Here is a 15450-nt window from a genome sequence, read left to right as displayed (position 1 = left end):
TCTCGGTCTTTCCTCTCCCTCCAGGGTTTTCCTTCGCCCCTTATATGGGCTTCCCCACTCCCTCTCTCCAGCTGAGGCTCCTCTGGTCCCTCCCTAGCGCCCACCTGTCACCCCTCTCCTAACTCTGCCTTTTCCTCTCCCTCTGGGTCCCCCTGCCCCTCCACCTCCACTCAGTCAGCCCTCCCAACCTCCAATCTCCTACACAGATGATCAGTTGAGAGGCAAAACATCAGGAATAAACTCTTCCAAAACATGGCCACATAGCCTGAAAAACCCACAAAAAACTATGGATACCGGCCATGAATGCCTTCGACCCCACATGAGAACAAACTGTTTATGTAGAAAGGATTGTCATTAAACTTTGGAAGCCTACAATACTGATTAGAGAACTAGGAAATTGTATACCAATTGTTTTGAGTTACAATAGCAGCAAAGTATCATAAGCCAAGAAAGGATGGCACAAATAAATATTGCTGTAAATATTGGTAAAGGACATAACTTCCTAGCCCAAGTTCACTATACCAATATTTCCTCTCATCAAAATGCACAAGCTAAGACACAACAACAGGAATCTTTGCTAAGATTTTTTATTGAAAGAAAAAAAATAAAAAAAAATTCTTACACATTTGCGAAATATGTTTATAAAGTTATCATACTAGTAGATCAAGCTCATTTGCTGTTATGTCTGTACAGCAAACTACAGCAGTAGTTCAAGTGACATTACAGCAAATGTGTACTACAAGAAGTGTACTACAAGAAGTGTGGGAGTGGTTCACTCAGTCTTGTCTGTTGCATTCTTCATGTACTCAGAGTCTGGCAGATGACACTCCTCCAAATGCACAGCTGTTTAGGCACAATGTAAGTGTAACTTCAGAAAAGAGCTGAAAGTTTTATAATACAGACTCAAAAGCTAAATCTGGTATCCAAAAAAGATTGTCAGTAAATTTTGGCCTTTAAATAGGAAAAATCCAATTCTATTCTAGCCCTTTAAAAACTGCTCAGTGCACTGAAAGAAATGTACTGGTATGTGGCATGGTTATCTATTAATAAACTTATTATGTCTACAGAGATAAAGCAGCAGCGAAACATGGCTAGGCAAAGTCATTTACAGAAATAGCTGAAATATTACATTCCTCATTGCCTTTACCCTGAGAAAATAATTACAAAGAATTTTATTTTAGTAAACTTGTTTAACAATGCCAATAATATCCACATTGTTCCTTCATATTGTTAAGAGGAGGAGCAGTTGGCAATCTAGTTCACTGGGCATGGGCATAGCTGTCTGACGTGCCTTGTTGAGATGATAAAGAAACAGATACCCAGTGTTGGAAGTGACAAGGTAAAAACAACCCTCACAGGAAAAAAACACAGAAAAAAAATAAAACCAATGGAAGAAATTATTTCCCTGATAAAGAGAAAAAGGCAGTGTTGGTAGCACTTAGGAAGACTAGAAGACCTGAGCCAAAGAAAAATAGTTCTTTGTCTCTTTCCCAGCTAAAATGAGCTTCAAAGGTAAAGAGACAAGAGCTCAAATAACAAGAGACATATTAGTAAGGTACTACATAATTTTAGCTCCACAAACTATACCCAAGTTTGACTATCCCATGTTTGTTCCAGGGAGGTATGACAAAGGCTTTAGTTCTTTAGTTGAGATGTAGTTCATCTCCAACATGCATTTTCTAAAGGAAGGTATCTTGATTTTTCAAAACTGAGACTTTGCTCTTCTAAGGCAAAAACTCTGTGTGTGCATCACTATTTATTCCTAAATAAATAAAAACAGAGTACACTTCAAGATGCCATTGGGCTATGAATGTTCTTTGGTCTTACAATAGTTTTTGTTTTGACTGGGATCATGAAAAGGAATCCCGCACTTCACTCTTTAACAATTTTTTAAAAGTTGAAGTGGGGAAAGAGTGGAAGGGCAGCCTGTGTTGTCATTGTTGCTCCCCTAACCAAGTCTTCGGTCTCGTTTAAGAGTAGCAGCCACTTTCCAGGCAGCAACACATTGAGAGAGCTGGATCTTTTCTGGGAAAGCATCTAACTCCTCCAAGAAGGTGCTGGTCTCTTTCCTTTCCAGGTATGAAATCAGTGTATCCTTCAGGCTGGAAAATAAAGTTAGAGAGAATGAGCATACATATAAGTAGCTACTCTCCTGTATCACTTGGTGTACTTCACCAGCAGTCGAGAACCTACAGTAGTTCTGGTGAGCAACAGAACAGACCAGTAAGATTGGGCTCTGCAGGTTCTTACCTCCATTTGGGATTGAACTCGTCCCCAGCCTTGGCATGTTTCAGCTTCAGGATGATCATTTCATGCAACTCTTGGAGGAAGGATTCCAGCCCAACCTGGCTGAGGAAGGCATTGAGGAGTTTTACATGCTCTGAGGTAAGCTCATCTTTGTAGGGTGTGCTGATCTCTGCAAAGGGATCCTGGAAATCACATACAGCAACACAGTTAGAGGAATAAGACAGAAAAATGGCAAGAAATCCCACCTTATCCCACCCTTTCCTTGCTACCTACCCTTTTCAGGTACAGCAGCTGTTCAGATTTATGGCTAGAGAGGAGCTGCCACAGTGCAATGATGTGCTTCAGGTGACATCGACTCAATGCCTGAAAGAGGAAAAAACAGAAGATTATCTCCTCTAAGGGGGGAAAATATGAATACTATAGGCCTATTTGGGAACAGGAGTGATAAAAGATTAGGGGAATAACTACAAATCTCACAAGACCAGGTCTGAGTAATTAGAGGCTAGACTGTTTTCTGGGGTCAATTCCATGGACCAGAGGATTCCAAGGCATCAATCTGCTTCCCCAAATCTTCTTCTCCCTAACCCCACTCCCTCTGCCATAATCCAACCTTTTCCCTTGGCACCCATCTTTAATATTCTGCACTAATGTCATGTATTCTACAGATAATATGAGGAAATGCAGCGGGCCCTCGGCTTACGTGGGGGAATCCGCCCCCCCCGCATAAGCCAAATTCCGCACATGCTCAAGCCCCATTCATGCAAATGGGATGTGCTACCCCTTGTGCCCCACACGGCTTTCACTGTATGCGGAAAGCTGCATATGACGCAGGTGCACTATAATAGCATTAGGGTTTTTTTAAATGCTACTGTTGCTGCTTTCCCTAAAGTTTCCATTGAGATTTATTGTTCTATTATTATTTATTTACATTGGAGGCATTATCATGAATGTACAGTAAAAGAAAGTTCTCCTGAAGCCATCCTATTAGTTACTGATAGCACAAGAATCTAAATCAATAAGTTACTGTGCACATGGTGAAATATCAGGAATAAACTCTTCTAGAACATGGCCACATAGCCTCAAAAACCCACAAAAAACTATGGATGCCGGCCATGAGAGCCTTTGACTTCACATCTCAAAATCATTTCCCACATGAGTGGATGCTGCAGCTCAACTACTGGATTGTACAAGACTCTACACTACAAGTTACCCATGAGCAATGTTTCACAGGCTGCACAAAATATCTTGGGCAGCTGGAGGTCTTGGAATAGTAGAATGCTGAGCTGTGTGGAGCTTTTTCAGGTAATTACAAAACCCTTCCAGTTGAAGAATTCCAGCAGGTTTGTAATAGAAGAGGTGGATTTTTTTAAAAAAAAATGCAGGATGAAACAAAAATAACTACAAATCAGACTACGACAGTTGCACAGGGATTTCATGACCCCCCCTGGAAGTACCTCTAAAACACAGCAGAGCTATGGGAGCTCTCCCACTGCATTCCTGTCCCTCCAAGTTCAAGAGGGAGACCAAAGTTTACCACACTCAACAGAGGATTGGTGGGAAGCTTGCTGTGATGAAAAGAGTTGTTGAAATGGGGGCACCAACCACCTCCCTTAGTCTGTGAGATATGTGCACCTTTATCCTGATCTGTTTGACTCTTTCACCCTCTAGATACAAAGCAAGCCCTGATCCTCTTCCACTCACCTTGAGCACATGAACACTTGTCTGACTGCCCATCTGCAGTGTGTTTTCAACATATTCTCTCAAAGTCATCTCTGGGTCACCTCCAGCCATAGCCAAGAATCCTAATGTTATTTCAGTGACAGACAGAGCTTCACAGATGTCACTGTAGGACTGCAACTCCCCACTGATCATGCTAATTGTGGAATTTGGAAGGCAGCTCTGTAATTCAAGGGGATTAAAAAACAACTCAGCATCCATCACTGCTTTTTTTTTTTGCTATAAAGAAAAGAAACTTATTCTTCTGGATACAAAAACAACTTAGGAAATGGACACGATCAATAAAGACTTTTTTAACATTATGCTCAGTATCAATATCACTGTCCTGTCCTATGTAAGAAAAGGAAGGGCTGTTTTCCAGGGCTAAAAAACCACGGGCAAGAACATTCATTTTGACTACACACACTTATAAACAAGGAAATCTCATTGAATCCACAGGACACATTATCAGGTAAACAAACACAGGAGGACACTGATCAGTGAGCCATATGGGGCTAATCCTGATTTGAACAAAATCTGAGTGGAAATGAGTCCAACCACTTTCTGGCATTCTTTCTCTCCTAATCTCAAAAGCTCACCTGGGTCAACTTGCTCTTGATATCTTTGAAGAGATGCTCATAATTTCGGTCATGCCTGTACACAAGAGTGGGAATGCCCTATAAAGGAATAGAATAGAAATGCAAACTCAGTGGGTAGCCCATGAGCTGGGAGTTGGATACTCAGGAAGCAGGAGAGCTAAGTGGCAACATCAGGCTTCTGTGGTACATACTGTCAATGTGATCAAGGGCTTCCCCTGTAGGAATCGGCTGGTGACCTGCTGCTGGATCTTTTCCAGATCAAATTCCTGGATGGCCTCTCCTCCTTTCTCCAAGCTGTACTGACAGTTTGACAGAATCAATGGAATCAAGTCCCTCTCTACCTCATAAGTGATTACATGGAGGTCTGTCACTTCCACAGGGCTCACAGAGTATCTGTTGAGAAAGGGAGGGATGAAAGCAAGAAAGAACAATGCTGCTTTGGCATCAGTATGGCAATCTGGCAGCTGCAGGAACTGGGGATTCTAGCAGATGCAAGAGAGAGACATACCTGTTGGCATCCTTTGTATATTTTTCTATGGTGTAGACAAACTCATTGTGCAAGGCAATGAGATAACTGGTCAAGGCTGTGGAACATAGGCCTAGACCTCGCCGGCGAGGCAGAAGGATCTCAAACTCATTCTCCAGAGTTAGGTCAGTATCACAGTAACCCCTAGGAAGTTTAATTTCACCTGCAGTGTGTCAAGAAAACATTTCTGAGCAACAGGCCCACGGTCAGATCCTCTACTTCCATTTTAGATTGTTTGTGCTTTTAAAAATGATTATGATTTATCACTGTCACATGGAGACTACGATATCCCAATACTTTCTGAATGTCAGAACTGGAAGGCTAATGCTGGATATGTCAGATAAAGATGTGCAGTATGTTGTGTTCTGCCAATTAATGCTGCACATGAAAGTGCAAGTGTGGGAATTGAAGAACATTACCCTCCTCTCAGTTCTAGGCTGTAGAAGGTAAGACTGGAATATTTTTCTTCTAGCATAAAGGAAACAACAGGCAGAGGGAGTGACCCAGTTTGAGAACAAGAAACATAAAGATCCAGTCTTTCATTGAGTAATAATGCCTCAGTTTTAATGCTTCACAGTTGAATAATGGTATAAAATAGTTGCTCACCATTGTTTTCCAAGGATGATCTCAGCTTATTCCACACATCCAAAAATGTTTTCACTCTGGTTCTCATAATATGTTCCATGCCTCCTGGATCAAGCAAGAAACTAATATGACACACCTAATACTGGAAAGCTGTGTAGCTCCTTCTAAAGGCACCCTACCTGAACAAGTTCTGGTCCAAAGAGTTACAATGTAAGAGCTGCACAATTTGGCATATCAAGCTAATCCAGGACTTTGATGTCCAGGGTAACAAACCAAATGCCTCTAAGTGTCAAGTAAGAGACAAAGGCACTAGCCCTCTGACATAGTTCATCTCCACCAACTCTTTCAAGTAACCATGCCAAACAGTCAGACAGATGTATCCTCTACACATGAATCTAATCAAAGACATGGGGGTCATCTCTGTATTCCAATGCAGCAAATCTGTTTTATTAATCAAGCATTGTGTAATACACAAGCAAACCACACTGGTTAATCATGATAGTAGATTCAGACTGTTCCTACTAAAAAAATCCTATGTTTTACCAGTTTTGGCACAATCTAGGTAGTCTAAATGCTTACACATCCCACTAATTTCAATGGCAGAGATTTAAAAATGGTCCTTTAGAAAGTCCAGTTTTCATTGTATTTTATAAAATTTATACATAAATAGTTATCTGCATTTGCCTTGATGATCCAGGAGGTCAGTCAAGGAGAATGAAGCAATGGTGAATTCATCTATTTTCTCCAGGAATCCATTAGTGATTTTTTAAGTCTTGCAATGGCTGTTACACACACATTTTGCAGAAATCCACATATTCCCAATTGTTATAAAACCTTGTTTTAGAAGTTATACAGCTTGATGTTAAGCACTTCTGATCATAGTATTTGTGCTCTGCTTATTGGATCTATAGCAGTGTGGAGTCTCACCTGAGAGAAGACTGTCCAGAAAATCTCCAATTGTCCTGTGTTCTACATCTGAAATGTTTTGGAACCTCTTCACCAAGTCCTTCTGCAAGGTCAGAATCTCTGGCAAAAACTTTACAAACCTAAGTTCAGTCTCCTAGAAATCAAATAGGGCAAATCAAAAAGGTGAAGCTGAATGATATTCAGTAGACAAAACAACACAGCATTGTTGGAACATTTATATGCTACAAAGTACACAGCTTGTCGTAGGTTTCAGCACATGTATGAATGTTACTGCTGTTACTGCAACATTCAGTGACTGGAGCCTTCAATAGAATTTTTACTGCATGCAGTCAATGCTTAACAGATCTGTGCCCACTCCTGAGGCTTCTATTTATCCCTTTACCCCTAAAGCCCCAATTTCCATTTCCATGGCTACAAAAGTATTCCAAATTCTGGAAATACTTTTGTGAAGGGAGGAGCTGGGCAAGCCGGGTTGGAGCCAGCCAGTCACAGCTCAGGGAGAACCTTCAGAGGAGAAAGGATACAAAAACTGTTGCTTGGGTATGACAGAAGACAGTTGGGGAAAAGATGGTGCAGAGATAGAAACAGTTGGTATAGAGACAGGACAGTCAGCTAGAGGAAAGCACTAACTATGGTGTTGCGAGCTGTAAGTGTTTAAGTAGTTCAGGAATTTAATGTCTTATCTGTCCATTTATTTTGTTGCTTTTTTACATCTATCTCTGTTCATATTAAGTTTGTAGGGAGTCTGGTCACACTTACCACAGCAAACTCACTACAACAACACAACCACTAGTCCACAATAGGAAGGGTCAGCTTGGGGCCCAAGTACTCAGTATAGGAAGGGATTAAGAAAGGAAAGGTGAGTGACAGGAGGCCTATGAGTGGAACTATGAGAACAGCCTGAAAAGGGGATCTTGTCACAACTTCAGTCAGGAAAACACAAATAGTAAGTGTTTTCAAGCACATTGGCCCATTCTGAGTACACATCTGCATGACATGAGCACACTTCATAATACAAGCCCTTCCATAATTTTTGTAATCAATTACAGTAGCACTAAATGCACTAGCCTGTTTCATTTTGTTATATAGTAATACTAAAAATATAATCACAAGACCTCAAATGCTTGCACTAGTCTTCTAATCCTCACCTTCTAGGCACTATTTCTGGAAGATATGAGCAAATGCCAGAACTGTCTGCTGAAAAAACTAACAAATCATGACCGCCTTGAGTCCTATTTTGGGATAGGGGCAGGAGATAAATCCAATAAATAAATAAATGTTTGCTGGCATGGTGGAAAGAACTTATTTTGTGCAAACAGCCTTGTGTCTTCCAAGTATGCAGCAAACACTTTTGGGGCAAACAAGAAAAGAATGTCCAGTTGTTGACTGAACTATTCAGAATCATATTTGTTTTCATTGGTAAAGGAGAGTATCCCATACTGCAGAGGTGAGAATTGTGTAGTCTTCCAGAGGTTGCTGGACTGCAATTCCCAGAATTCTTCACCATTGGCTATGCAGTTTTGTTGTTGTTGTGTGCCTTCAAGTTATTTCCAACTTATAGCAACTGTAAGGCAGGTGGGAAGAAAGCTAGTTTGTATGTAGGTCAAAATTTGATGAGAAGAAAGGTCAAAGGAGAAAGGGATTCAGCAGTTGGCTTGTAGGCAAAATGATTAACCAGCCATCATTTACAGCAGTGTTTATCCCTCACTCTTAGGTTCCTCTGCAGCAAAAGCTTTTTTAAAAAATAAACAACCCTAGTTTAAATGCATTCAGACAGAACAGCTTCAGGAAGCAGAGTAGATTTAGATTTCTTCATGGCATCACCTCAGACACCAACACAAAGTTTTACATCATGCTACAGCTGATGTTTTTAATATTTCAAAGAACCAACAAGATCTGATGCTTACTGACGTACTTAAATATTCGACAACTAGATGATAGCAGCATTTCTGCTCTTAAGGTCAAACTCATCACATGCACAAAATGAAGGGAAAATGAAAGGAAGATTAAGCCTATATGTTAAACAATTTCCTTTATTAATTATGAAGTGTGGCTAACATGTTGGTCCCTTCACTGCACATAACTGAGCAATATCCTAAGACAGCTGTTGGGAAAGATTTGGGCATGCTCTCACCTTCTGTAGAAACTTCCACAAGATGGGCACAGCATCCTTGTCGCCTTTTTGCTGAACAATATGCCCCAAGTACTCAAGTGAGATCTTCTTTCTGCAGCTCCACATCCTGGAACAATGCACTATGCTGTCCTTGGGCAGTCTGGACAGGAAAACTGCAGGGTCCCCATAGATAATTTTCACTACAGGGTTGGAAGAAATTCTCTCATCCTCACTGATTTGTTGGTTCAATTTCAGAAGGGTTTTGTCCAAAAGCTGCTTGGAAAAGCAGAGTGTGTACATGAGTCGCCATAAAAATGCATTCTCTTTCAAATACATAAAATCCAGTCCTCTAAGGCAGACTTGGAATTGCTGTACTTCATACTTCTTTGAGAATTCTGAACACCCTGGCTTTCAAAAACTGTGATATTCAATTCTTAAGATATCAGAATATGGGCAATTATGCATAAGGCACCATCATACTGTAATCCACCTGGAATAGGATTTTGTTCTCTATGCCACCTTCCAAGCATTCTTTTCTAGCATCGAATTAAGAAAGTGAACACAAGTTGAAGCTATGTAGACAAAGACTATGAAAATGTTGACCATTGAATTGTTTGTGAGAATCTAGAATGCAGAAGATAGGCTTGCAAAAGGCAGGTTCAACGCCATTCAACTGCAAATCTTAACATTCTCCCATATGAGTCTATAACTATTTCTTAAGGTAAAAATAAAAGTCTATATGGGGCAAGATTATAATGGAGGTTAAACCAGTCAACTATTCTTGATAGTAGGTAGTCCAAACTACTGCTTTGATTTAATGTAACTTTCGGGTGAAACACACATTCAAAATGAAGGGGTTTCCAGCCACTTTGGAGCCATGGCATTTAGACGATGCATGTCTCCAAAGTGGCTGGAAGCTGCAATGAAGCCATGCTCTGGTCCTTAGGACAGGAGCAAAATGGAGCTGGAATAAATCAGCTCCTGGCAGCCTGCGTTGGCCCCTGTGTGCACAGCCTGCCTTTAGAATGGACCATGCAATCAGTGGGGTTCCATCCTGCTTCTGGCCAGAGCAGACTCAGGCCACTCTTTCATACCCATTTGTTCTTGGTCATTAAACTGAACATCTCTCATGTCCCCTACTCATTTCAATTCTTCAATTCCCATGACTATTATGGAATAGACATGTGGTTTGAGAACACAGAAGGAGTCTTCCTTGAACAGACCCTACCTAGTCCAGAAGTCTGTTCCTACAGTGGGAAAGCAGAACCTGAACACAAGACAACTTTCCCAGTTGTGTCCTCTAGCAACTGGTTTTCAGAAGGAGAAAAATGCCTGAGGTAAGATGCAATCACTAAGAGCTTTATCTTCAATGAGTTTGGCTTATGGACCAAAGATAATGTTACTTGGACATTGTATGTTTGCAGCAAATAAGAGGAATACATTGTTTTCCTTACATTTAATCTGCATAGTGCTCAAAATCCTTTCCATTAGTCTTTTTGAAGTGTACAAGACAGTACGTTTTTAAAAAATGTGACTGACATATTAGCAACATACCAAAGTAATTCCTTCCAAAGTTAATAGATATTGCCTATCATGCATACCATTTGTCTAAATGTCATTGTTATATAGCATCCTTTGAGGGAGAGATTCCAAGCCAAATGGCCCTCACAAAACTTCTTGTCTGCAAACAGTTGAAGATGTTGTTATATAAAGAGGCAGAAAGACATTCACATTTTCCTCCTGTAGTCTGATGCTTTGTATTTGCCTCAAGAATGAAATTTCATACCACCACCATCATCTGTATCCCATCTTTAGCTTACCTTTAGTTCAGGAAGAATAATGGTGTGTGCAACAATTCCTTCCCAATTGTTTCTCTGCTCCTTTGTAGAAAGTTGACCATCAAAGCGCACTGGCCCTGGAAAAAGCAAGTTTATTACATGTGACTCACCTTCTACCCAGAGGGGCAGTTATGGGACATGGCAGTAACAGCCAGGGATTATTGACAGAACTTTCTTTGGTTGTACTATGAGAGCACTGAAAGAAATTTCCAGCCCCTTCTGCCTGTATCAGCTTCCAGAAAAGGACACTTACTTACACCCTTCCTGTAACTGCCAGTAAGACAATAGTGAACTTCCTCGTGCAAATTCCCTTATTAAGAAAATAATATGATAATCCGACGTAATGATCCAGTGGTTCAAAGAATTGCACTGGTTCCTTGAACCTCTGACGCCCAAGAGTTGGTTTTGAGAGAAAGTACACTGCCTAAAAAATGTGGCGTCCACATCACTGTGTAGATGCAGGGGTGTATAGGTATTTAAGTGCAAAAAGTATTCAGTGACCTTCCAGAGTTACATATGAAATTAAGCTCAGTTAAATGAGATTAACACTCTGAAATGTAACTGAACACTGCAACATGGCATATGTTTTAAAAACATGGTACTTGAACAGCTATCTGTATTTGTGTCTATGAGGGTAAACCACTTTCTGCTTTTATTATGTTATGAATGCAATTTAGTATATGTATTCCAGACCAAACTTATACAAAACCACCAATAATATGAGCAAAGACAAGCCGAGAAGCTAAAGAGTGTACATAATTCTTTAATGAAAACAATGTTACTATCAAATTAGGTTATCTGGTAGAAATAGGTGAAATAAATGTTCAACCAATACTTTCTGCCAGTGCTGCCACCATTGCCTCCAAAATATAATGTGTCTTATAAAACGTATTTACTAGAAATATGAACAGAAACACTTGACAATGTTCTTCTTACACTGGCCTCCATGCTCCTTGAGAAGGCTATTCAGAATAAGATGGATGACATTAGTGGTTTCATCAGCACTCTTCCCAAGAGTGTTCATCAGTTGCTCCAAATCCTTATGAATATGCTGCAGGAGAAAGCTCACTGGATCTTTAACCTGTGGCTTTATGATGTTCAGAAGGGACTTGAAAAACAGAACATAAGAGTCAGAATAATGAATACGTGGTTTTTTAACAACACATGTGAAGTCATCTAGGTCTTTGGACAAATCTGTTAAGTGATTTTCATCCTACCTTACCTAAGATCTATTATTCACTAAAACAGCTGGAGAAAATAGAATTCCATCAACTCCCTTGATATTGAGAATAGCGGGTAAGAAGTTTTCAGTTACTAGGGAACAATACAAAGCCCACATGTTTACAAACTTCTCTTCATATTAGTTTGGGGTACAAATGAGCCATACATCTTAATGTATAATTGAAAGATTAGAAATATCTCAGGAAATTCCAATAAATAGTTAGGCTCCATTTCTGTATGCAGAGAGAACAAATATGAGAAGAGCTAAGAAAGAGATATGTTATAATCCTTCTGTTCAACCAGGCAATTCATTTTAAAAAGAGGTTCACCCATGATCATTGTGCACTGACACACAGGCTGCTCTCTGAAGCAGCAGGAGTTGAGAAGAACCCATTCTGGATAAGCAAAAGCTGCTTGGACCTCCCCACCCCCCAATGAGCTAAAGGATGGCCTCCAACTTGCCTGGGACACTGCAAGTGTGTAGGGACATGTTTAGGCAGAAGCAGGCTAGGTGATCCTCTCTGTAATCTTGCAGAGCTGTGGCTCTAATACTCTCAAAAATCATGTCACAAATACCAATCAATATGTGACTGTTACAGTGACCTGTATTGCTTGTACCCACCATCTTCTCTGATATGATACCAGACAGGAACTTGCTTTTTAAGTAACTTTACTTCAGATAAGTCTCCTTCAATTACTATGCTGCAATACTGTTCAGGAAGAATTATATGATTGTAAATCTCTTTGAAACATACCTGGGGATCTTTTGTTGCTCCTAAAAGCAGTGCCAAGTGAGTGAGCAGGCGGATCAGAATTAAGACAACTGGAGGCATCTGTCTCTCAGATGCTATTTTGGCCTCTCTCTTTGTGGGATCTCCAAGAACATGGCCAGTTTGTGTTCTGTCCACTATAGTCCTGCATAGAATAATACACCATGCACACTTGCTAAAATACATGAAAGGTTTTGTCGCCCAGTAACTGCTATCTCATATTGGACAGACAATCCGATATTGAAATGAAATGAAAGAAAAATGGTAGAGATATATTATTCATGCATTGTTACATAACATTAGAATATTAGTATTTGTTTTTAGCAAAGGCCTCAGAATAAACAAATTTAAAATATAACACTAATATTAGAATAGAAGAATCAGTTCACACCAGAAACCTAGCATGAAGTTGCTTTCTACTTCTAAACATGTCAGTGAAACACCTGAACAGATTCAATTGGTGCATTTGCATGGACTCAAACTCTCCCAAGCTGTTAGGATGAAATTGTAGCATGTGTCTTCATTCACACATGCATGTAAACGTACATGTGTGGCAATAAATTGGGAATCAAAGCGATCATTTACAGAGATATGATACATGCAACAGTAGATGATACAATGCGTGCGCGCGTGTGTGTGTATGCGCACACACACACACACACACACACACACACACACACACACGGGGAAACAGCTTTTCCAGATGGGAAAACGAGCTTGAGAAGAGCCATCAAGGTCAAAGAACAGATGTTTTATTCTACCCTAACATGCTTTACTGCTGCTCCCAATGATTATTGTTATATTGATTATTTTTATGTTGTTTGACCTTTGGGTCAGTTTTAACTTGTATGGTTTTAATTCTCTATTAGATTTAATACCTTTTTAAGTGGGGGATGGTACTAGGGATTTGATACATTTTATATTTTTAACTTGTTAGCCGCCTCGATTGTTCTCAGAGGGGCAGGATACAAATAAATATTATTATTATTATTATTATTATTATTATTATTATTATTATATTACTGAAGACAAAAAAATGTTTATTAGCCCTCCTGGCATTTGAACCAAAGCACTATTTCTAACAGCAGCCACAGAGACAGTGAAAGACAGAGGTAGGGAATTATAGCTTGCCACCTATGGAACAGGGAGTATGGTGGGGATGAGACTTGGGAAAATATAAGCCATGGGGCCTTCCTACAGTATGTTATGCAAATTCTTATGCTGCCTAAACAGAGAGTGTTAACTCCCCTCTTATTTTATTACACTTACCCAACCCTTGTTAAATTCAGTCAGGTAGTAACAAATCTAAGGAAGATTTCTATTCATTCCAGAAAGGAACACTGGCCTTACCCGTAAGGTGTTTCTTTTCACCTATGGGGTAGACACATCCTGATGTGGGTTTCTCCCTCCTCATCACTCCAGTAGGCATGAAATAGAGGGACCTGCCCATGGTAAAGCAACCCCCTTTCATCCCTGAGTCCTTGTTACACATGAGTATCTAAATTCTCTAATATTAGTTAGTGTGTATGGTACTTTGGGATAGGGAAAACCGAGAGTTTGTAGTCACCCCAACGTTACTGGTTCCTGCCGTTTCTGTGAGGAATCGCTATTATTCCTCAGTTCAGGGTGGGATGGATGTCTCCGCCAACATCACCAAACAGAAACATCTCACAGGTAAGGCCAACGTTCCTTTTTTCAGCATGAAGACGGGGACATCCTGATGTGGGACATACCACAGCTACATCCCTTTGGGTGGATGAAGTGAGGTGAGAATTAAGTTTATTGTGGAACTACCACCTCCAGCACCTGCCTGCTAAAGGTTGCCTCCAGAGACTTGAGAGCTTCCAAGTGATAGTGCCCTACGGATATCTACAATAGGTGCATTTGTGATCAGGGCAGCGGAGGTAGTGTTGCTATGAGTGGAGTGAGCTATCACTGTTCCTAGCAATGGGTCCCTGTGAATTAATGGCAAAGGATAAGGCATGGCTTGATCCACCATGATAACGTACAATTAGATACTTTTCTTTCCATTAACCATGGCTGGAATGAGACGAACATGTGATCCCAATCTCTGATTTGTTTGGTATGACTTAGTATATTCTGTATATGTATATTCTGAGTGCTCTTCTGACATTGAATATGTGCCAAATCGTCTTCAGGTTCTTCAACAGGTTTGGACAGAAGGATGGTAGCATGATCTCTTGAGCTCTGTGGAATATGCAATTGACTTTAGCTCCAAGAACAAAACCGTATAAATAAGGAACTGAAAACACATAGCCAAGCAGCAAACAGAAAGGAGACAAACTCCACAAAATGGTCAACTGTGTATTCAGTGTTTAAAAAGCCCAACACATTTTGGCCACACTAGGCCTTCTTCAGGACCATGGAGATATCAGAACACATGGATGAGTATAAATGTAGTACAATTATTTAATGACATAAATAGTATGAGCAAATGACAGGAAAGATTGCATCATTTATCACTGTGTCCTGTGCCAAGTCATATCATTGGTTAAGCCTTTATCTCTATGGCCCTGTAATTTGGACAGTGGTTAGAACTCCAGTGATTTCTCTCAAAGGAAATGTATAACTTTGATAAGCTTTATAAAGATATTTGTATATCACAATTTGCTGAGTGTTGTCCTATCTCTTACTATATTTTAAGTATTTTTATATTTGTTTTCAGCCCCTGAAGAAGGCCTAGTATGGCCAAAACATGTTGGGCTTTTTAAACACTGAATAAACAGTTGACCCTCTTAGAGCATGTGGAGCTTGTCTCCTTTGTTTGCTGCCAAGCACAAAACCACAAAATCCTGGTGGATCATGCAGAACTCACTTTTTTTTTTAACTGACAACACTCCTAGCTCAGATATATTTCTTGCTGATATGATCACTACTAATAATAGTA

General features: G+C 40.1%; 1 protein-coding gene across 5 annotated transcripts in view; it reads right to left on the bottom strand.

Annotated features, from left to right (window-relative positions):
• Positions 1–573: 573 nt before the first annotated feature.
• Positions 574–15450, bottom strand: part of LOC149322312 (E3 ubiquitin-protein ligase RNF213-like) — a 218258-nt gene continuing 203381 nt past the window's right edge. For 4 of the 5 annotated variants that reach the window (XM_089539242.1, XM_089539250.1, XM_089539260.1 and 1 more), the window contains 13 exons: positions 12528–12687; positions 11488–11659; positions 10534–10628; positions 8735–8986; positions 6601–6733; positions 5695–5778; positions 5071–5251; positions 4754–4955; positions 4563–4640; positions 3949–4146; positions 2521–2610; positions 2251–2429; positions 574–2102 (listed from right to left, as the gene is read on the bottom strand). In XM_089539242.1, coding sequence (XP_089395368.1) covers positions 1949–2102; positions 2251–2429; positions 2521–2610; positions 3949–4146; positions 4563–4640; positions 4754–4955; positions 5071–5251; positions 5695–5778; positions 6601–6733; positions 8735–8986; positions 10534–10628; positions 11488–11659; positions 12528–12687 — 1978 coding nt within the window. In that variant the 3' untranslated portion in view covers positions 574–1948. Of the gene's footprint in view, positions 2103–2250; positions 2430–2520; positions 2611–3948; positions 4147–4562; positions 4641–4753; positions 4956–5070; positions 5252–5694; positions 5779–6600; positions 6734–8734; positions 8987–10533; positions 10629–11487; positions 11660–12527; positions 12688–15450 lie in introns of those variants that run through there. The other variant, XM_089539279.1, reaches the window with a different exon arrangement.

Source organism: Sceloporus occidentalis, unplaced genomic scaffold (assembly GCF_023333645.1).
Source record: "Sceloporus occidentalis isolate IW3139 unplaced genomic scaffold, rSceOcc1.0.p SCAF_1, whole genome shotgun sequence".
Taxonomy (NCBI): domain Eukaryota; kingdom Metazoa; phylum Chordata; class Lepidosauria; order Squamata; family Phrynosomatidae; genus Sceloporus; species Sceloporus occidentalis.
The sequence above is the reverse complement of the archived record's forward strand: the minus strand, read 5'-3'. Positions and strand labels throughout refer to the sequence as shown.